This window comes from Puma concolor, chromosome D3, assembly GCF_028749965.1.
Source record: "Puma concolor isolate L17-30 chromosome D3, mPumCon1.1.hap2, whole genome shotgun sequence".
NCBI classification, from domain to species: domain Eukaryota; kingdom Metazoa; phylum Chordata; class Mammalia; order Carnivora; family Felidae; genus Puma; species Puma concolor.
Genome location: NC_141678.1, coordinates 76,759,392 through 76,781,615, shown reverse-complemented (window position 1 = coordinate 76,781,615; position 22,224 = coordinate 76,759,392). Strand labels below are relative to the sequence as shown.

At 41.9% G+C, this 22,224-nt stretch overlaps 1 protein-coding gene and 1 long non-coding RNA gene across 4 annotated transcripts in view; one reads left to right on the top strand and one right to left on the bottom strand.

The window, feature by feature from the left end:
• The window catches only part of ATP8B1 (ATPase phospholipid transporting 8B1), a 127,892-nt gene that overhangs the window by 101,997 nt on the left and 3,671 nt on the right, over positions 1-22,224 (top strand). For both annotated transcript variants that reach the window (XM_086683090.1, XM_086683091.1), the window contains exons 16-26: positions 3,067-3,255; positions 4,960-5,072; positions 6,910-7,074; positions 8,059-8,170; positions 9,357-9,432; positions 12,666-12,798; positions 13,208-13,496; positions 17,437-17,660; positions 19,450-19,533; positions 20,307-20,552; positions 20,868-21,006. In XM_086683090.1, the coding sequence (XP_086539216.1) occupies positions 3,067-3,255; positions 4,960-5,072; positions 6,910-7,074; positions 8,059-8,170; positions 9,357-9,432; positions 12,666-12,798; positions 13,208-13,496; positions 17,437-17,660; positions 19,450-19,533; positions 20,307-20,552; positions 20,868-21,006 (1,770 nt within the window). The remainder of the gene's footprint in view (positions 1-3,066; positions 3,256-4,959; positions 5,073-6,909; positions 7,075-8,058; positions 8,171-9,356; positions 9,433-12,665; positions 12,799-13,207; positions 13,497-17,436; positions 17,661-19,449; positions 19,534-20,306; positions 20,553-20,867; positions 21,007-22,224) is intronic.
• Positions 16,369-22,224, bottom strand: part of LOC147575641 (uncharacterized) — a 45,923-nt gene continuing 40,067 nt past the window's right edge. The window contains exons 4-7 of one of the 2 annotated variants that reach the window (XR_015242589.1): positions 20,727-21,017; positions 20,182-20,463; positions 19,081-19,578; positions 16,369-17,652 (exon numbers count right to left, since the gene is read on the bottom strand). This is a non-coding gene — a long non-coding RNA (uncharacterized LOC147575641). The remainder of the gene's footprint in view (positions 17,653-19,080; positions 19,579-20,181; positions 20,464-20,726; positions 21,018-22,224) is intronic. The other variant, XR_015242588.1, reaches the window with a different exon arrangement.

Here is a 22,224-nt window from a genome sequence, read left to right as displayed (position 1 = left end):
AGGAAGCTACGGTGTCAGAATCACCAGAGACGGGATTTGAGGTTTGAGCATCTTTTTTCATTGGCGCCGTTTTCCTGCTCCGCAAATTAGTTTATGAAAGAAAACAATGCCTCTCTGGTTGCCTCTGAGTGTAGAGTAAATAAAAGGGCTCTCGCCAGAAATGACTGCAGAGGATTATTTTTTAGTCCTGGTTTCTTCCTACAAACATCAAGTTGGAGTTTGGACCAGCTCTCTGAATTTCTTCCTGTCTCCATTAGCCTGCAATTCTGTGACTCTATTGCTCGAACCAAGTGGGAGGGTTTTTTGTGGGGTTTTTTTGGTCATGATAACAATATCAGTGTTTGCTCCAGATATGATTGTCTCAGTCATGGGAACTTTACCACCTTTTATCATTTCGTCGCTCTTTTTCTGTTGGAAGTAAGCTTGCCGTCAGCATGACGCGGGGAGATCACTGTGCCAGCTACACTTGCTGAAGTGGTTGTGTCCCCACTGCTGCTTGTTCAGCTCCCGGGGCTCCTGGGCAGCTCAGCCGGTTGAGTGTCCTCCTCTTGATTTCGGCTCAGGTCGTGGTCTCGAGCTCATGGGATCGAGCCCTGAGTTGGAGCCTTCTTGGGATTCTCTCTCTCAGCCTTTCCTCCACTTGCACTCTCTGCCTCCCTCCCTCCCTCCCTCCCTCCCTCCCTCCCTCTCTCTCAAAATAAACATTAAAAAAATAGTTTGCCCTCTGGCAGCCATGTGTGCTTGAGGAAATGGATGGATTTGGCGTGTACATTCGTAACTTCTGATGTATGCCTTTCTGGGTGAGCAGAAAACAACCTACAGTGTCCTCTTTAATTACTAATTGGGAATTGATTGATACTGACTTGGAGTGAGCCATCTGAGCAGGCGTGCGGGGGTACAGCCCTCCCTATAGCCGATTCCCCCAGGAGCATCCTCTCCTTCTGTGTAGCCTGATGTTTTCAAAAGCTGCCCATCCATCCATGGTCTGCTTCCTGCTCAAACCATGGTGGAAAAGGAAATGCCTTTTTTCTGTAAACATTCACCTGACCGTGGAAGTACTTTTCCTTCTGCTTTGAAGCAGAATAACGAAAGTAGAAAAACGGAAAATCTTTTTCAACTTTTTACTGGAGTACAACAGGTGCACGGAGCCCAGCATGTAGCTCAGGAGGTTTTCACAAACTGAATCCTCCCGTGTCACGAGCACCCAGATTTTATTTTTTTTAAATTTTTTTTTTTCAACGTTTATTTATTTTTGGGACAGAGAGAGACAGAGCATGAACGGGGGAGGGGCAGAGAGAGAGGGAGACACAGAATCGGAAACAGGCTCCAGGCTCCGAGCCATCAGCCCAGAGCCTGACGCGGGGCTCGAACTCACGGACCGCGAGATCGTGACCTGGCTGAAGTCGGACGCTTAACCGACTGCGCCACCCAGGCGCCCCAACGAGCACCCAGATTTTAAAAAACCGACCGTTATGAATCCCCCAGAAGTCCCCTGGTGTTCCCTTCCAGTCATTGCCCCTCGAGGGGCACTAGTCCTGACCTGGAATAGCACAGGGACGCTTCGTCGGTTTCGTGGTCTGTGTAGACGGAATCACGCAGTGTAGACTTGCGTGTCTGGCTTCTTTCACTCAACGTTGTGACATTTATTCCAGTTGTTGAAGCGTCCTTGTGAAGAGAAGGCAGCTTCCCATTAATTGACTTTAAACATCAAGAGGTTGAACAGACTGATGAATGTTGAGGTTTTATTTTAATATGGCTATGCTGAAGAAAGTACACTCTTCCAGAGCAAAGATAAAGTATACAACCCTTTTGGAAAACAAATGACTGATATATACCAATAGACTTGAAAAAAATCAGTATTCTCTCTCTTTATGTTTTACTTATTTAAGTAATCTCTATGCCCAATGTGGGGCTCGAACTCTCGACCTCAAGATCAAGAGTCACATGCTTTTCCGACTGAGCCAGTCAGGTGCCCCCAAAATTACCAGTTTTGTTTAGCTCAGTATTATCACTCTAGGAAGCTATCCTTAGAAAACAGTCAGTCAAACCTTTATACACCTGCAAAATGGTCACTACAATGTTATTTTTGAGAGCAGAAAATTTGGAAATAGCCTAAGTGCGTATAATTGGAAAAACGGGGACGTGTTTACATTCATTAAAATAATGTTTAGAAAGAATTTTTAAAGTTATGTCAACATGCTCAGAATATTGGGTCAAAATAACAAGAATGTAAACGTATGATAGAAACTATTACCTAATTCGGCATTTTCGAAAGGACCGGAAAGAATGATAAGAGCATGCCAGTGGCTCTGTGTTTCCTCTGGATGGTGGCAGTCTGGGAATTTGTTTTCCTATTCCTGGACACTTGTCTTCTTTTCCTCTGGTTTATATTACTGTTTGTAATTAGAAATAAAACCATAAAGTTTGAAAAGTGTTGAGGCAGGGGCGCCTGGGTGGCGCAGTCGGTTAAGCGTCCGACTTCAGCCAGGTCACGATCTCGCGCGCCGTGAGTTCGAGCCCCGCGTCAGGCTCTGGGCTGATGGCTCAGAGCCTGGAGCCTGTTTCCGATTCTGTGTCTCCCTCTCTCTCTGCCCCTCCCCCGTTCATGCTCTGTCTCTCTCTGTCCCAAAAATAAATAAACGTTGAAAAAAAAAATTTTTTTAAAAAAAAAGAAAAGTGTTGGGGCGCCCGGGTGGTTCATTCGGTTAAGCGTCCAACTTCGCCTCAGGTCGTGATCTTGCTGTTCATGGGTTCCAGCCCCGCATCAGGCTCTGTGTTGACAGCTCGGAGCCTGGAGCCTGCTTCGGATTCAGCGTCTCCCTCTCTCTCTGCCCCTTCCCTGCTCGCACTCTGTCTCTCTCTCTCTCTCAAAAATAAATAAACGTTAAAACAAAGAGAAAAAGAAAAGTGTTAATGTTGGCATACTCTTTAAGAATCAATGATTTGTTTTCTTGGGGATGTGTTGGACTTTGTGAGACATCCTTGCCCCCCGTGTGAGCCTCAACAGTGAGCCCTCTGTCTGGTTTTTACAGATTTTCTGGTTTTCTCTCCTGCCTCCTTTGTTAGGTCAGCTCAACTACCAGGCGGCCTCTCCTGACGAAGGCGCTCTGGTGAGTGCTGCCAGGAACTTTGGATTTGCCTTTCTCGCCAGGACCCAGAACACGATCACCATCAGTGAATTGGGGACCGAGAGGACCTACAGTGTTCTTGCCATTTTGGACTTCAACAGTGACCGGAAGCGAATGTCTATAATTGGTAGGTTTCCCTCAAGAGTGTGTCTGCGAATCGCTCATTGAGAGGTTGCCTTTTATGCATTTGATTTCATGGCACCAGAATAAAACAGGCGATGGAGGGACCACTCAGCTCCTGGGAGATTTCCATGGACTTCTTGAAACACCTTTTTTCCCTTTATTCTGCATGGGGTCCATCACTCACGGGGACAATGGCAGTTTATCTTGAGTCTTGCAAATGTTGACATTCTTCAGCAATGTGAGCTGCGGCTGCAGGCTGCAGAACCTTCGGTGGTAACAGTGGGTGGTGGGTCCATAACACGTGCTTTGGTTTTGTGAGGCCGTCCGAGCCTGTCTGCCCTACACTTGGTGGCAGGGAAGGGAGAAGCAGCAGGACGGGTTCAGAGGAAAGCAAGGCTGTGCTGATGGAGCAGAAGTGAATCTCCAGGGCAGGCTGCCATTCACTGTGGCTTCCCAATATTGAAATTTTTAAGTTCACAATTAGAAACAATTTCAAATTTACAGAAAAATTGCAAAAATGGTTTAGAGAACTCTTGTATTCTCTAACTCGACTGTTGGCATTGGCCACGTGTTGTCATTTTCGTCATATACAGATTCTTGTTTCCCGAGCCATCGGAGAGTAAATTGCAGAGCTAAGGCTCCTTTCCCCTAAATACCTAAGTAGGTATTTCCTATGAACAAGAACATTCACTTATATGTAAATACGATGATCAGAATCAGAAAATTCAGTGTGAGACAATATTATTATCTAATCTGCAGGATGTTTTCAGATTTTACCAGAAATTTTCTTTTCCCTGCCTCCCTCCCTCCCTTTCTTTCTTCCTTCCTTCTTGGTTCAAGACCCAAGATTGCATACTGCAGTAGGTGATTGTTAACTTTGGTCTCCATATGGAGAAACTGTTATATATATATACGGACAAATGGATCTGTCTGATATTCCCTCGTGACTGAATTCAAGTTACGCATCGTTGGCAGGAAGGGTGCATGGATTGGTGCTGTGTCCTCCCAGCATATCACATCTGGAAGCACAGGGTTATTCGTGATGTTAGGTTTGATTGCTCAGAAAGTGTTCATGAGATTTCTCCACTATGAGATTGAGTTTTTCACCAAGAAAAATATACAAGTTCAACTGTCTACTGAACTCTGATTGGGCACATTTTACTGAGTGCTTTCTGTGTGCCTAGCACTGATCTAGGCCGATTATCATGTCTGGCATTTACCTTGAACTCAAAATCAAGTTAGCTCTGAGGCACGTACTATCATTAAATTATCTCACAGATCCAAAAATCCAAGAAAATGGTCACAAGGAGTCATGTTCTGGTCTGAGTATTAAAGGCAGTAAGCGTCCCAGGTTTATAGGTAAGAAAGATTCCTACAGCATGGACAAAGAAGGCATTATAGAAGATATTAGCACAGGGCATGGCACATAGTAGGGAATCAGTCAATATTTGCTGAGAGAATAAGTAAGGATAGGAAAAGCTGAGCTGACTACAGCATTCCTTTCGTATTTATTTCACTATATTTCATTGTATGTAGATAGTGGCTTACCGACTTTGCTGAGAGGGAAGTTTTTCTAGGTGCATTTATGATTTTAAACTAATGGTGAATTATTAGCAGAGTCACCCTTCAAATCAACTTTAGAAATGTAGTTTTCTATTAAGAAATCAAAGCTAACTTTATGATTTGCTTTTCCTTCTCTTACTACTAGTGAGAACCCCAGAAGGCAACATCAGGCTTTATTGCAAAGGCGCTGACACAGTGATTTATGAACGGTTACATCAGATGAATCCAACAAAACAAGAGACACAGGATGCCCTGGATGTAAGTCCCACCGTCACCCTTTCTGCCGCAGATTGCAAACTTCCTTTCTGATACTGTCTTGTGAGCTGAAATGAAAGCTCTGTGTGAACTGTTGACCCTTCTGTTGTCTTAGTGCAGTTGTGTGGAAAGAGCACCAGTGTAGGAAAATGGCAGCCGTGTTCTGGTTCTGCCCCTGCTGCTGACTTCCTAGGACATGACCATGGTGTTCTTTCCCGGCCTCCCGGTTGGCAGCATCTGTAGGACGGGCCCGGGGGAATGACTGGTCTGTCTTCCAGTGACCTTGAGCAAGCCACGTAACTATAGTGAGCTGTAGCCTTAGTATCTGTGTGGCCTCCAAGAATCCCACCAACCTCTTAAGGGACAATGAAGGAAAGAAAGCATTCATGTAGGATGGGGTGTGACAAAGCAATGCGTCGGATAACTGAGTTCTACCTTTGTTAGCAAATCAGTTTGGTCTTCATTACTTCAAATTTGTTATCTAAGGGGAATGTGAACTTAGTCCAATGATACTGCAGTTATTCAGAATGCTTCTGGAAATTTCTCTCTTGGAATTGCTTACCAATCCTCACATGGTTTTGGTTCTATTAATGATGGCAATGAAGTATGGAGGATACCCATCAGACCTGGTATCCCAGTCCTGCCTCTTCGCCTGTTTTGTGTCCTTGGGGGAAACAGTTGACGCCTAGCTGAAGCATTAATGACCTGTGTGAAAGAGGAAGAGGGTAATTCCTACCAAAGAGAGTCCTTGCAAGGGAAAGATCTTGCACAATTCCCAGGATTTAGTAAGTGCTTAGTAAAGGGTGATTTCTTCCCTGGGTCTGGTCGAGTTTGGGGCCAGTCAAAGGTCCTTGAGGAAGAAGCCTGTATATGTTGTTTACTTATGGGGGTCTCGTTTTAAGATTGATAGGTGGTTGAAGCAGTTACGATAGATCATTTCTCATGAGGATATGAACACTGGCAATTTAATCAAACAGATGCAGAACCTTCCAAAGAATCTTTGAAAGCAAACACTTAGTTGGGTGATGCGTTGGAACAAGATGTGACTGAAGTACTAAAAACATTTTTACTGGCTCATATTTAAACTGTTTAAAATAGCTTAGGGGCGCCTGGGTGGCTCAGCAGGTTAAGCGTCTGACTCTTGATTTTGGCTCACGTCATGATCTCCCAGTTCATGAGATCCAGCCCTGAGTCGGGCTCTGCGCTGATGGCATGGAGACTACTTGGGATTCTCTCTCTCCTTCTCTCTGCCTCTCACCCATTCGCACTCTCTCTCTCTCTCAGAATAAATAAACATTAAAAAAAATAAAATAGCTTAAATCTGTTCACCATGATTAAAATTTCCAGCCACTCTTTTTCATTAAAATGTTTTACCACAGCTTTAACGGTGGCTCAGGTATTTCCGAACTGGTTTGAGGATATAATGCTTGGTCGAGAGTCCACAGTTGATTGGGCTTGTAACAGTTTGTGGGAACAAATTATAAAGTTGTCAGGCCTGTGTTTACAACATCATCACACCCCAAGGCAGCTCCCTTGTCTGTTATTTTCTGTGTGGTTACGAGAAAGAGTTTTCTTCTCTCTAGTGACTTGATTTAGAGGAAATGTATACCTTTCTCTTTAACTAATTTGGGAACTACAAATAGGACCCTGAGAATACTTAAAGTGAAAAACAAAGTATTTGTTTAATCTCCTCTACAGAATGTATTTATTCAGAGTCCATTATCTTTCATGACCTCTTTTTAAACGCGCGTACTGTTTTACTTCAAAGAAAGATTTCAAACTGGATCTTGAGTTACATAAAATTAACTCGTCTTTGTTGGGTGGCTGATCTTTTAAATAGATCTTTGCAAGTGAGACTCTTAGAACTCTGTGCCTTTGCTACAAGGAAATTGAAGAAAAAGAATTTGAAGAATGGAATAAAAAGTTTATGGCTGCCAGTATAGCCTCAACCAACCGGGATGAAGCTCTGGATAAAGTGTATGAGGAGATTGAAAAGGACTTAATTGTGAGTTTTAACCTTCATGACTTGCTATTCTAAACAGAACTGGACGTTTTACTAAGTTCTGTCATATTTTTTTTTTAATTTTTTTTTTCCAACGTTTATTTATTTTTGGGACAGAGAGAGACAGAGCATGAACAGGGGAGGGGCAGAGAGAGAGGGAGACACAGAATCGGAAACAGGCTCCAGGCTCTGAGCCATCAGCCCAGAGCCTGACGTGGGGCTCGAACTCACGGACCGCGAGATCGTGACCTGGCTGAAGTCGGACGCTTAACCGACTGCGCCACCCAGGCGCCCGGAGTTCTGTCATATTTTTATTCTCATGCTTGAAAGATAATTCTAACTTCAGCATTTCAAATTGGTGCAAAGGAACTAGGTCACTTGAATTTCTTCTGTCCAGTGAGCGAGACAGAAGTTGCCACTATGAGAAAACAAAGGAAAGAAAACGTTGAGCTTCCAATCTGATTCTGGTATTTTTTATCTCGCTTATTATAATTCATTATGATTTTTACACGATGACAAATCATATGTTTTATTACACTTTGAGAATTACTGGACTGATTTGTATCTTGTAAAACCTCGAAACAAGAAAATGATACCATTTGTAAATGAAATTTCTCAAAGTTTAATACCTATCGCCTGTAGAATTTAGATTAGAAGGAAATAGCTAGTATTGACCTTCAGGGAGAGGAAGTGGCTTGTGTCCACGTAAAATAGCCTGTATGTAACGAAAGTATATTTTTAACATCCTTGATTTTGTACTTACATTTTTACCTTGGTAAACTACTTTAAGCGAAAAGGGCTTGAATGTTTTATTTTTCGGTATGAACCGCAGCCACCCCTGCTGTTATTACTGGCCACCAGCCCCAGTAGAGCGCCAATCGGGGTATATAATTAGCCATTCTGCTTATTGTAGGCTGGCAAACTGCAATTACAGAACATTTTGAGCTTATTTTGCTAATTCCTTTTTTTTTGAAATGTACATTCCAGCTACTGGGAGCCACAGCTATTGAAGACAAGTTACAGGATGGAGTCCCAGAAACCATTTCAAAACTTGCAAAAGCTGACATCAAGATCTGGGTGCTCACTGGAGACAAAAAGGGTAATTCAGTTTGCGGGGAGGCGTATCTGTTAATTCATTAAGCGTTCGTAGTTCCTGTGTCCCTTGCCCAAGATGATTTTCTCAGACTTTCCATCCTGCACAAATACGGTCCATTCCTTTGAGACAGAGATGCTTTCTTTAAGAAACCCTTCTCCGTTATTCCAGCTCACGCTGGCAGCATCCTTCCAGAAACTCCCTCGGTAGCAGAGTTTTATTTCTTCTACTTGAGCTCCTGGTCAGGCCATTTTAACTGTGTGGTCAGTCTGATCTTTCCAGCCAGACGTGAACTCTTCTCGTGAAAGGACCATCCCTTTGGTCCCTTTGTCATTTGTTGGGCACAGAGCAGAACATAATACAAACTGCTGAGTAATAACTTTTGCTTTTTTTACCCATTTTATTGCCTGAAAACTATAATTAAAATTTTACACCCAAGGGATGATTTGAATTTTTAAATTTAGAGCTCAACAAGGCATTATTTGGCATTGATACCCTTCTACAAGCCTCTCATGGAAACCAGATAATTTCTCTTACTCTGACATCATTCGTGAGTTACACACTCTGATAAGCTAAGGGAAGTCCTGACCTTAAACAAATAACAGTGGGTGGTGATGGGAAAAGGGGAAAAGTCTCCAGTAGGGGCCCCATGTGAGGGTTTATGGAAATAATTATCTTTTTTTTCCATAACAGAATGATTAAGCCACATGAACTGAATGTGCTTAGTAATTCAATGAACATTGTTGTTAATCAGTTTGTATATTTATATATTTGATAATAGAGTACATTTTATAATTGAAAACTTCTCAAACCAGACTTTGAGTTCTACTTATCACAGAAAAAAGGCTTTTGCCCCCCTTTTGTGTATATACATTGCTACTGAAAAAAAAAACAAAAAACTCACCATATTTGATTGAATCTGGCTGTTACTTGAAAAAAAAATGCTTATTACTAGATAGTCAACTATTCATCAATAGGCACAACACTTAGTTTTGTTTTTTTTTTTTAAGTTTATTTATTTTAAGAGAGAGCACGTGTTAGTGGGAGAAGGACAGAGAGAGAGAGAATCCCAAGCAGGCTCTGCACTGTCAGCACAGAGCCTGATGTGGGGCTCGAACCCACGAACCAAGAGATCATGACCTAAGCCGCACCCCAACACCTAGTTTGGGTTTTTTTTTTCTTTCTGTTGTAGAAACTGCTGAAAATATAGGATTTGCTTGTGAACTCCTGACTGAAGACATGACTATCTGCTATGGGGAAGATATCAAGTAAGTAAAGGCAAAACGAGATGTGGTAGACACAGCAAATACGGAGAAATGGGAGCGAGAATGTCAATTCAGACAGTTTTCCTCACATTTAAATAAGGCAAGAGAACACAGGTAGTTCCAGGTTATCATGGCTGGATCTCCTTTTGAGCAAGTTTTAGTGTTAGGGGAACTTGAGGCCCTTATTCACCCTTTCAGGGCCATTTCTCTGCATTTCTTACAAGTCCTCAGTGCTTGCCTGCTGATAAAAAAAAAAAAAAAAAAAAAATGAGCCTGAGACATCACCAGCCAACTGATGCTGGAGTGCTGCCTTTTCAAGGAATTGTAATTTTGTAAGAAACAAACAGAAGGAAAGAAACCGCACAATATTTCTTGGAAGGAAACGGGTGGATGGGACACACCTCTAGTCTCGTCTGGATGGGGCAGGATATTTCGAAGCGTAGCCTGTCCTGAAACACTCCAGAGCCCAGAGTCATAGGAGACCTGGAAACGTGTAAGGAGAAGCCCCACCTGGCGGTAAAGCCAGAAACATGCGCCAGAAGTTACCTGGTGGTGCTATCTTGACAGTTTTATTTATTCCTCAAGTCCTTGCCTTACGACCCCTCCCCTGGGCTGTCATGAGGCCAAAAGCTGTGAACTTGCCTCATTTGGTAAGAGGCTGGAGGCAGTCGATGGAGGTCGTTAGTCTTCTTTCCAATGATGGTGACATAGCTTTTGCGAGTTGTTCCAGTATATTGGGCACTCGGGCTAAATTAGACACACAAAATCAGCGGCTCTAAAATCTACATCCATCAGTTGTTTGAATGCATAAACCATGCCTCTTGGTGCTTTTAGCTTTTAAAAAATAGCAACAGACAAATAAATAGTAACATGTTTACTTAAGTAGTTTCTTGGTTTCAAATACTTTGGTTAATTGCCAGAAGGTTTTATTTCTTGTAGATGGGGGCCCTAATAGATTTCTGGTCTCTCTTTCTAAAGTGTTGAAAATTGGGCCCTGAGCTACATTAGAAGATAAAATTTATGCAAGTAGCAAATTTTATGATCATGCTCTTAGCTAAGTTAACCTTTCTAGAGGGCTGAACCATCTATCTCTCTAGGTGGTTCCTAAAAGGATGATTCCTATAGAATGGTTTGAATGGGTAACTTCATACTTTTTTTCTTTCAGTGATTTGTCTTCGTCACTCCCTATTTTCAACTTGAAAATGAGAAATTAATGTGGAAAAAAGAATAAAAAATACCTAATCCTCTAGTGTAGTGGTTCTCAACTGGGGGTGGTTTTGCCTTGCAGGGAAATGTGGCAGTCTGACAGTTGACACTGAGCTTAGCCTGAAAGACTCAAGAGGAGGCTCCTTTTCCATACTGAGCCCCTCTATTCAATTCCACATTACAACTTTTTCCACTTGAGGGTATAAATTTCCTTGCTCTGTGAAAACAACAACCCTAATCTGTTCTATTATGTGTTGATTATCTTGTCGGGAGTTAACGATCTTGCTATTTCTACTTTGCACTCAGCGCCCCTGCTTGAATTATGCCGAGATATTAACATTCTGGTGCAGCCATTTCTCAATGTTTCCAGACATCATGAATCTTTGGTTGTTTTAATATGGAAGGAAAGAGAGGTACTACTGGCTTCTAATAGGTAGAGACCAGGGATGCTGCTGAATATCCTACAGGGTAATAGTCAGCCACATACAACAAAGTATTACCTGGCCCAAGACATCAATAGTGCTAAGGTTGAGAAACTTGCTCTTGAAGGTGGAGAATGGTGGCTGTGTGTAACAAGGAAAGCTGTGGGCTGAGAGTAAGGAGACCTTAGTCTTCAATCTCTTTGCCTATCAACTTACTCCAGGTGAATCACATCCTCTCATGGGCTTGGACTTCCTTAGGTGTAACATGAAGAGTTTGGATAAGATGTTCATGGAGCCTTCCACTCTAAAATTCCATGACTAATTTGTCTATCACATGAATGTGTTACATGTGGTCTTCTCAATTACTTTTTGATACAAAGCACTGAGAATTTCTCAAAAGCAAACATAACTTTATGTGGAAGTAAGCTTCTTTTTGCCAAATAGCAGCCACTGTTTATAATACACTGTATTATAAATTATAATACACTATATACCCAGGTATAATAATTCAGATCAAGATTGCCTTCCTTCTGTTGGTCCTGAGCATATTTTCAATTGTATCTTCCTTTAGCTGTCTTTGGCAAATAACGGAACACCAAGAACAGGGTGCCCCGTGGGGGAGGAATTAGGACTTAGATAAGATTATGTCACCTGATTTAAAAGTGGACTAAGGATTTGAATAGACTTTTCTCCAAAGAGGATATACCAACGGCCAACAAGTATATGAAATGATGCTCACTCATACACTCAAACATATGAAATGATGCTCAGACATTAAGGAACTGCAAGTTAAAACCAGAATAAGTTATCACCTCACACCCTTTCAGGATGGCTCCTATCAAACAAACAAACAAAACCAGAAAATAACAAGTATGGGCAAGCATGTGAAAATTGGAGTCCTTGTGCACTGTTGGTGGGAAAGAAAATGGTGTAGCTGCTATGGAAACCAGTACGGTGGCTCCTCAAAATAGTTAAAAAGAGAATTACCATATGATCCAGCAATCCCACTTGTGGGTATATATCCCAAAGCATTGAAAGCCAGAACTCAAAAGAGATATTTGCACACCCACATCCATAGCAGCACTATTCACAATAGCCAAGAAGCAGAAGCAACCCAATCGTCCACTGATGGATGAATGGACAAACAAAATGTAGTATATCCATACGCTGGAATATTATTAAAGAGGAAGGAAATTCTGACATGTGCCATAATAGCAAATGAATCTCGAGGACAGGGAGATAAGCCAATCACAAAAAAAAAAAAAAAACAAGTACTGTGTGATTCCACTTATAGGAGTTCTCTTATAGTGTTCAAATTCGTAGAAACAGAAAATAAAGCAGTAGTTACCAGGGACTAGGGGAAGGGGGTCACTTAACTGGTATAGAGTTTCAGTTTGGCAAGATGAAAAAGTTCTGGAGATTGGTTACAAAGCAGTGTGAATACACTTAATACTACTGAACTGTAGAAATAGGTGAGATGATAAATTTTACGTGGGTTTTTTTTAAAAACACAAATAAAAATAGAGATTATATGTCAAAAGTACTTCACAGTCAAGGGCCCATTTATAGTCTTGTGCTCTTGAACACTTAAATTTCTTTTCCCCCCAGTGCTCTTCTTCACACAAGGATGGAAAACCAGAGGAACAGAGGTGGAGTCTATGCAAAGTTTGTACCCCCCGTGCACGAACCTTTTTTTCCACCTGGTGAAAGTCGTGCTTTAATAATCACTGGTTCTTGGTTGGTGCGTATCTTTACTGTATCTGTGTGTGCCTTTGCCTTAAACTACAGCAGTTCGTTGTGGACTGATCTGAGATGGTTTCTCCTACAAACTGACAGCCTAAAAATCTCTTGGCCTGTGAATGAGCGGCAATTTCCCAAGTGTGAGACTTCCTATATGATACATGAAAGGAAATCCATCAGACTGGTAATGGTGGATAGCCCTGGTTTATCAATCAATGAATAATTGTAATTTCTTTTTCTTTGTACATTTGTGTTTTCTAAATTTCCATGGTAAGTAGGTTTTATAATCAGAACAGTATCATCCATGAGATAACCCAAGAACCATCCTCCACACGATTAAAGTCTTGGAAATGGTACCCTCGAGATAAAAACTAAGATGGTTGTAATCCTCTCCCTCTCTAATCTCACAGAATGAAATTCTTCTGGAGAAAAAGACCAAGAGAAGTAAGATTCTGAAGCTGAAGTTCCCGAGGACGGAAGAAGAAAGACGGATGCGGACGCAAAGTAAAAGGCGTCTGGAAGCCAGGAAAGAGCAGAGGCAGAAGAACTTTGTAGACCTGGCCTGTGAGTGCAGTGCAGTCATCTGCTGCCGGGTCACCCCCAAGCAGAAGGCAATGGTGGTGGACCTGGTGAAGAGGTACAAGAAAGCCATCACGCTGGCGATTGGAGACGGGGCCAATGATGTAAACATGATCAAAAGTGAGTCTCACCCAGGGCCGATGCCACCTGAACTGCTTTAGAGAAGGAAAGGCAGGAATGTTTCCGAGGGTAGTAGTTCCAAATCCCATAGCTCAGGCTCTGAGAAAGCAGCTGATAAAGGCATGTAACCACGATGATGACACCTGTGACCCTGCCCTGAGGAAGCTCAGTCTACCCCAGTAGGAGAGAGCAGGTAGGACAGTGCCGCTCAGAGGATGCCAAAGAGAAGATGAGCTCCACATGAGTGAATTTGGCCTTCTGTTTCCCTCTTTTACACACATGTGGATTTGTTTTGTTTTCCCTCGCTTACTGCTTCTCCTCTATTTCCTTAAGGCTTATTAGAATCCTATTTAGTAAGCTTGGTGAAAGTTTCTGCTGAGCGTGGAGTAAATTGTTGAATTCTCTAAAGAGAATTTGAGAGTATTTTGCTTTCTTATCTCAGCATCTTTTTTTTCTGGGGCTTTCTTCTTGCCTTTGGGAAATTGGGTGACCTCGTATGAGCCCAAGGGAGCACATGTGGCATTGAAACACAACTCTAACATGGCCTTGCCATCCTCCTGACCTTCCAAGGAGACTGCCAAGGGTCGTTTCGCTGGTGGGAGGGCTTTACGTCTTCACAAACTGAAGAACTGAGCCCTGTCATGCAGAAATACATTGTGCCAGTGTTAGAGCGCGCAGAACCGAAGCTTCATCAACACGCCTGAGTCCTGGGTGGTTTTTCCTCCCTGTGTTACTGTCAGGGAGCATCTTGTAATGAAAACGCCCCAACTAGCGAGCTGTGAATGCTCGTTTGCATTCCACCAACATGCCGTATCGCCTTGGGCTTATGCTCCGGCCTCAATTTTCTCATCTGAAAACTATGATTTCTGAGGTCACTTCCAGTTTTGTGATATTATTAGTTCAAACTATGACAACCACGTATGTTCTACTAGAGAACTAAAATGCATTATGTACAACTAGACTTTTAATTCAAGCCTGTTTTGTAATTCATGTGTCTCTTTCTTTTCTTAGAGTCTCTTCCTCCTCCTCGATCTATACTAAGAATATTCCAACTTTATCTTCCTCGGCAGGAGTCAGCTATATGATGTATGTCTTCTTGCTTCTTTATCACGTGTCTGTCTGTGGCCACTGCTGGTTTAATTTCTTCTCCAGGGTGTTTTGCATGTGCCAATCCTACCATACAACTGGCATTTCTTGCCCCAAATTACATCAGTCTCTTTCCTCTACAGCCAGTTCTAGGTTATTTTCCATTGTGTGCCCTTAGCATAAATAGCTGTGCCAAAAGGGCAAGTAACTCAAACATGAGTTACAATGGAGACTTCTAGATGTTGGAGAGAGGGTTACCTTGCAAATTTACCATCTGACTAGGTGACTTAGACTTGAAATTTTTTTTGTTCCAAGGAGTTTACCAATTGATAGCAAAAGGGATCACAAAGTCAACATAAGTAACCTTATAGAGACTTGTTTTCTTAAGTTGTTCTAAGACTTTTATTAAGCTCTGTTATATGGTCGGTGCTTTTATATATAACAGGGAACATCCATCTGGGGTGCAAATCAAACTCAGGTGTCCCTGGAAGTCCATAGCTTTACCCAAGTATTGATAGTGCCTTTTGTATTTTAGAAAAACTGGCATTGCTTTCACCTGTATAAAATACAATATACAGAAATTATGTTTCTAAAGAAATACAGTAAAATTTAAGTGTCAGAAAAACTTGGCCATTTGTTAGCATGTTCCACATTTAGTAAAAGTGGAGGGAACTGCAACCCCCCCCCCCCCGCCATGTTTTTGCCTCTAGCAAGGACGCAAGGACTCTCATGGGCTCCCCTGTCTCCCTCTCTTGGGCCTGAAGATGTCTGCTGGCTGGTGGGTGGTGTTTTTTCTTGGTCTAAGACCCTAAGAATAAGCAAGAAGCACGAGAGGGGAGACAGAGCCACAAAGGCTTGAGGCAATGATGCGTCTGTTAAGGAACTATGAAGGAGCCTACCAGTGAGGCATCTGAAACCACATTTTTGAAACTTCAGGAAAATCTAGGTGTCTATATTTAGATTATAGGGAAAAAAACATGTAGCCCTATAAAGTACATCTCCTCGGTTGCCTTGAATCCCCTGTGAACTGTGGCTGTGTTCTTTCACACGCTGTCCTTGGTGTGCTCAGCGAAAAGGCTGGGCTGGACATCAGGGGCTCCTTCTCCTTGGCTCCGAGAGAACCTCAACATCTCCCTTTGTTGCTTGATCGGAAAAGTAGCCCATGGTTCGGCAGGAAAGCACAGTTTGGCAACCACGACTAGTCATAAGAATTATTTATGTGTTTAAAAAGAAGTCATAAATATTGAATGAGACCTGCAATTCATTCTATTTTTTAGAATCGCAAAGTGTTATTGAAAACGTAGGTTTGGCCAAGTCACTGTGTCACTTTGAATTTGCCAGACCCTGTACTCTGCCACTAAGGCAGGATTTTTGGAGCCGCTTTCAGTTGGAAACCCTGCTGAGTTGGCAGTCACGTCTCTGGGTCTGAGTAATAATAGGTTATGTTCTCCAACACACATTCTCTAGCAGATCTCAGTATGTCTTTAGTTCCATGCCTCTTAAGACCTATATAAAATTCGTAATTTGCTAAGTTGAAACTGTGACTAAGTGACTATTGGAAGGATGGACAGAATTGTCACTTTCATTTTTATCCATTCTGGAAACCTTCTGCAGCCAAAAAAGAAAAAAAAAATGTGTCTCTTAAGGTCACGGAGGGCCATGACTAAATGCTGGAAGTTTAATATCTTAGTTAACTAAGTATATTATAGTTATCATATACTATATAAACTAGTATCTTAATTAAAACACTTTTGATTGTAAATATTAAAGAACAGCTAACGCAAGCTTAAGACAAAAAGAAATTTATTTTAAAAGATCTAAAGATGTTTCATGCCTCCCAAAAAGCCAGACCTCAGGAAGATGCTGGAACCAGGAACCCAGCTTCTGTTCAATCCTCCTTCTAGACCACTTTACTTCTGCCTCTCAGAACCCCTTGGAAATAAATATATCTGTCCCACAACTCAAGAATTTAGAAGTTAAAATGACAAACACAAACCCAAATCTTAGTTCCAAAATGTGAGACACAGATTGGTCCAGCTTGGGTTCTGTGCCAAGGATAGTATAAGAAACAGACCCCCCCTGGGTACTTTAAGCAGGAAGTGATTAATGTAAGGGACTAAGTGCTCACAAAAGCGCTGGATAGACTGAAGAAGCAGGTGCCAGGCTGAGCCTCGAATGTCTTAGTCACGCACCAGAGGAGCTTCTAACTTTGAGGCTTCTGTGAAGGGCTTTTCAGCTGAAAAACTTTTGTCCGTCAACCTCCAGGCAGCTGGAGAGAGGATATGAACTCTACTGCAGAAATGCCACAAAGGGAAGGGCTGCTGGGCTCCAGGTGGCTCGCAACGATGGAACCCAATTCACAAATAGAACCTTGCTGCGAGGAAGTCAGAGCGGTGTTAGGTTTTTATTTGCTTTCCCACCTTTCCAATAGAACAAGGGTGACACGAAGGTTCGGAGAGCCAATCTGTATATGCTACCGATGACCTACCAGCCCAGAGCTGACTCAGCTATGGCCAGGGAGGCAGGGACACACAGTATGCATGGATTCCTTGGGTTCCCTCCGTGGGTGGGAAGGATGGCTTATGAGCTGGGCAGAAAACCCAAATGGAATTTACCACCCACCTGAGATCCTTCCACAAATACTCCTCAGAGCCCTTGCCTTGTGCTTTTTTTAGCCACTTGTATCTCTGACATAAAGTTGAGTTCAGAAGCTGGGGCGGGGCTGGTGAGCAAGAGTTTTCATTGCTCCAAGAATGTCTGTTTCTTTGTTTTGCTGTGGAAACATTTTTATCATCTCCATGTTTTGCTTTAAAATTAGCTTATGATTCACATATCTTCTCCCTCCGCCCCACAGCTGCCCACATTGGCGTTGGAATAAGTGGACAAGAAGGCATGCAAGCTGTCATGTCAAGTGACTACTCCTTTGCCCAGTTCAGATACTTGCAGAGACTGCTGTTGGTACACGGCCGGTGGTCTTACATAAGGATGTGCAAGTTCCTTCGATATTTCTTTTACAAAAACTTCGCATTTACATTGGTTCATTTCTGGTACTCCTTCTTCAATGGGTACTCTGCACAGGTAATATAAGAATTATTATCTGATGAATAGAACTCTTGCATAAATAAAACTCTACTTCTGAAAAAAACCTTTCCCCTCCATATTTGCAGTTTTGATGCTCTCCTAATAGTTGAGGCACAGATTGAGATTACAGATGATGTTTCTTTAAAAAAAATTTTTTTTATGTTTTATTTCTTTTTGAGAGAGAGAGAGAGAGAGAGAAAGAGAGCGTGAGCAGGGGAAGGACAGAGAGAGAGGGAGACGCAGAATCCAAAGACAGGCTCCAGGCTCGGAGCTGTCAGCATAGAGCCCGATGCGGGGCTCAGACTCACGAACCGTGAGATCATGACCTGAGCCGAAGTCAGACACTTTATCGACTGAGCCACCCAGGCACCCCGATGATGTTTCTAAAATGTTTCTGGTGCTTTAAAAATACTTTAGTTTGCCTTTGAAAAGTTGGGATTTGTTCCTGGCTTTTGTTTATGTGTTTTGCCTTCACCTGCGATTTTTTTATAAGTTACCTTGCCATTAAGAACAACAATAAGGGGCACCTGGGCGGCTCAGTTGGTTAAGTGTCTGACTCTTGGCTTAGGTTCAGGTCATGATCTCACAGTTTATGAGTTCAAGTCTGGTGTCAGGCTTTGTGCTGACAGCACAGAGCCTGCTTGGGATTCTCTCTCTCCCCCTCTCTCTGTCCCTCCCGTGCTCACTTGCTCTCTCAAAATAAATAAACTTAAAGAAAAGAATAATGATAAATTATTCAACTTTGATAGCAAATCAACAATGCTGTTGTGATCAAGGCTAAAGGGATTATCTAAATTTTGGATGATCACAGATCTGTTCTCAATTTTTTTTTTTTTTAAGTTATGGCTGAAATGGGAGTGGGGGTCATATATGTTAAGACGGTGATACGGCAGAAAAGCATCACTAGTAAAATTGAACCTGTCAGCGCACGTGGTTGTCCAAACTTCTGATGGTGTGCCTCAAATGGTATCAGAGGAGCCTTGGGAACCGTGGGTCAGGAGCAACCTTGAACACACGAGGGCCTTCTTCCTGCTCCCATGCAGGACCACCACCACTGGCGGTGACCAGCAGGCCTGTTTCCTCTCTGCCACCCTGAGGATGTGTGTGTGCGCAAACCCTGTGCATCCTTTTCAGAAGCGTATTTTTTTTAAACGTTTATTTTTGAGAGAGAGCAAGGCGGGAAGGGCAGAGAGAGAAGGGGGACAGAGGATCCGAAGCAGGTTCTGCACTGACAGCACAGAGCCTAACACGAGGCTCGAACTCACAGACCGTGAGATCATGACCCAAGCCGAAGACAGACACCTGACCGACGGAGCCACCCAGGTGCCTGTTTTTAAAATCCAAATTCTGCCTCACAAAATGTTTAAACAGAAATGCTGGACTTGCAAAGTAAAAGTAAAGAACATTCGAATGATACCTTATGTGCTTCTTGGGCCGGTCTGTGGGTTTATGTATTCCGAATCTGTTAACAAAGGGATACAGAAAGGATGGGCACCAACATATTTTCCAGCATTCTTCACATAGAATGGACGGACTCCCTTCCCAAAAAATGTTTTGCTGTATGTTCTCCCTTTCATTTTAGAAGGAAGGTCTGTTCTGCGGAGTGTGGATTCTGCCCATTCCGTTGAACCCAACTCACACCTTCTGCAAATGCAGAGGAGTGGGGTTTACGCTGGCAGAAGCCCCCACGCGTGCTGGGGGCCTCCCAGTTGAGAAAGAATGCATGTGCGTTGACTAGGCCAGCAGCAGGTCTTGGTTTGTGACGCAGACTCTAACCTCCCCACAGACGGCGTACGAGGACTGGTTCATCACGCTCTACAACGTGCTCTACTCCAGCCTGCCCGTGCTCCTCATGGGGCTGCTTGACCAGGTAGGACCTCGTGCTCACAGGGACACGTCAGGGCAGACCGAGCACCTGTTCGAGAAGCAAAAAGCAAATATTATTTCACTGCATTCTTTTGGTTTTCCCTTCTTCCTGAGAAAACCCTATGGCTGTCCTGTTGCCAGGCAACAAGAGGAACCGTGCTTCCTGTTTTATAGTAAGAAACGAGGATTTCTGTGCCTGGGTTGAATTCATTGACAAAAAAGTGTATTATCTTCCTTTTGGACACTAACAGTTTCTTGTTAAGACACCCGACAGTATAGTATGTCTCTATAACTTACTGTAAACGTCAACTATTTTAATATTTCTCTAAACTTAGGTGTTTAATTCCCAAATTAGTTCACATTCTATCTAGCAGCGATTCTTGGTAAAGTACTTTAATGAATAAAAAGAATAATTTGGAATTAACCCATCAACTTGTATGTGAAAATACTTTCCCAAAGAATTAATCAGAATCTGTTTTCCCAGGAGGTAAAAATAGCCTCCCTCCATTTTTTTTTTTTTTTGAAATTACTAGTTTGCTTTCTATGAACAGCAAAATAATAAATTTCTACCTATCCGTATCTTAATTAAATATCAAGTAATGGTGGACTAAAGAGGTTGGCCTCTGCACACTGCCAACTCATCAGGACTCACCTTGTCGAGTTTTTGCCTTCCTAAAACTGAGTAAGTTGACACTCTTTGTGAGGTATAAACTGTAATGGATCTCGGAGTTCTTCGATTCCTGGCGGATACGCAGCTAATGGTGTTTTCCCTTTAAGGATGTGAGTGACAAACTGAGCCTCCGCTTCCCTGGGCTGTACATAGTAGGACAAAGAGACTTACTTTTCAACTATAAGAGATTCTTCGTAAGCTTGGTGCACGGAATTTTAACATCGATGGTCCTCTTCTTCATACCTCTTGGAGCTTATCTGCAAACTGTGGGGCAGGATGGAGAGGCACCTTCAGACTACCAGTCTTTTGCTGTGACGATTGCTTCTGCTCTTATAATAACAGTCAACTTCCAGGTACATGGCTTTGGTCAAGTGTTCTCTGTATCTGTGAGTTACCAGGATTTCTGTACATAGACCAGTGCGCATAGCCATCTGGCTGTCACTCTCCCTCCAGCTAAGCCTTTGCCATTTTACAAAACATGAACGCTATCGTCACCCCTTACACCAAGCACATTTCCTACTTCTCACCTGAGCTGAGGGTAGTTTCTGTTTGTTTAGTATTCAAGCCAGATCATGCTTAAATTGCTGAATTCTGTTTTCAGAATCCTTGGATCCTTTATTTCTTGGTGACTCCCCAAAATGAGTGCTGTTTCTCTGGTTTCCCAACAGATTGGCTTGGATACTTCTTACTGGACCTTTGTGAATGCTTTTTCAATTTTTGGCAGCATTGCACTTTATTTTGGCATCATGTTTGACTTTCATAGTGCTGGGATACATGTTCTCTTTCCATCTGCATTTCAATTTACAGGTTGGTATTTTCTAAATTCCAAACATAAAGGTGTCAAGAAATGTTATTAGTTTAGATTCTGACATAACTTCTAAGTAAAACACAAGGTGAAAATTATTGCTAGTGAAAATTAATGTCCTGACTGGCAAATGAACAACAGTGGTGGGCTGTAAGTGTGGTAATGTGACAGTAAGAAAGCAAAATTAAAAAGTTTTAAGATACAATTGTGCATCTGTTCAGTTAGTTTTTATTCCCCCCCCCCAAAATCTAATATTGGTAGGTAATGAGAAATTGAGTATGCATGTAAACTATTAATATAACTTAATTTTTTCAAAGCATTATCTGGAAATATGTCACGTCCTATAAAACTTCTCATACATTTTGACCTAGTATTTCCAACTGGAGAAAACACCTTAAGATAAAACATACCAATTTTTGGAAAGGCTAATTTGTACAAAGATTATACCACCACCACGATTCCAATTATTTTTAAAAAGTGGAAATAATTCAAAGACCTAATAAAAATAGTATATTAGCTAATCAAGCTATGAATCACGTATGAGGAAATTCTAGAATTCAAAAGTGGAAAACTGTAACATCATTAGAAAAATGAATGCAGAGCAGTAAATTTTTAGAAATTACTTTATAGCCATATAAAATAGGACAAATGATAAATGCTAGAATGTTAATTGCTATTTCACACATATTTTAAAATTTATATCATGAATCAGGATTTACAAATTTCTTAAATAGAGTAGCTTTGAGTTCACAATGGAAAAAATAAATCCCCATGAACTAGTTTCCCTGTAAAAGATGAGTTTGTATTTGTTTTTTTTATGACCAGTTGTAAAAAGACCATTGCTATGGTAACCCTTTTCTTGGGATTAAGCTCATTTTTTTTTGGGGGGGGGGGATTGTTTTTGGTTGCATTGTTTTGTGTCTTAAAAAATTTAGTGCCCTGTTAGAATATTCCCAAAGGGAATGTTTTTAAACACATTTTTAGCAGTATAACAACACATTTTTTCAAAAAAGGCATTTTTATAAACTTACAGTGTAAGTACAGAAAACACTGTGACAAATTTGGCTCTAGAGGATGTTAATTATAGCTTTAAAATTGGGTAGTAATAGGATTACTTGGTTGTATGATAGAATTGTTACTTCCTCTGCCATAAACCAGCAGCAAACTGCAGTGGAAAAAGTATGGCTCTAGTCAAATGGATGTGGGTTTCAGTTCAGAAG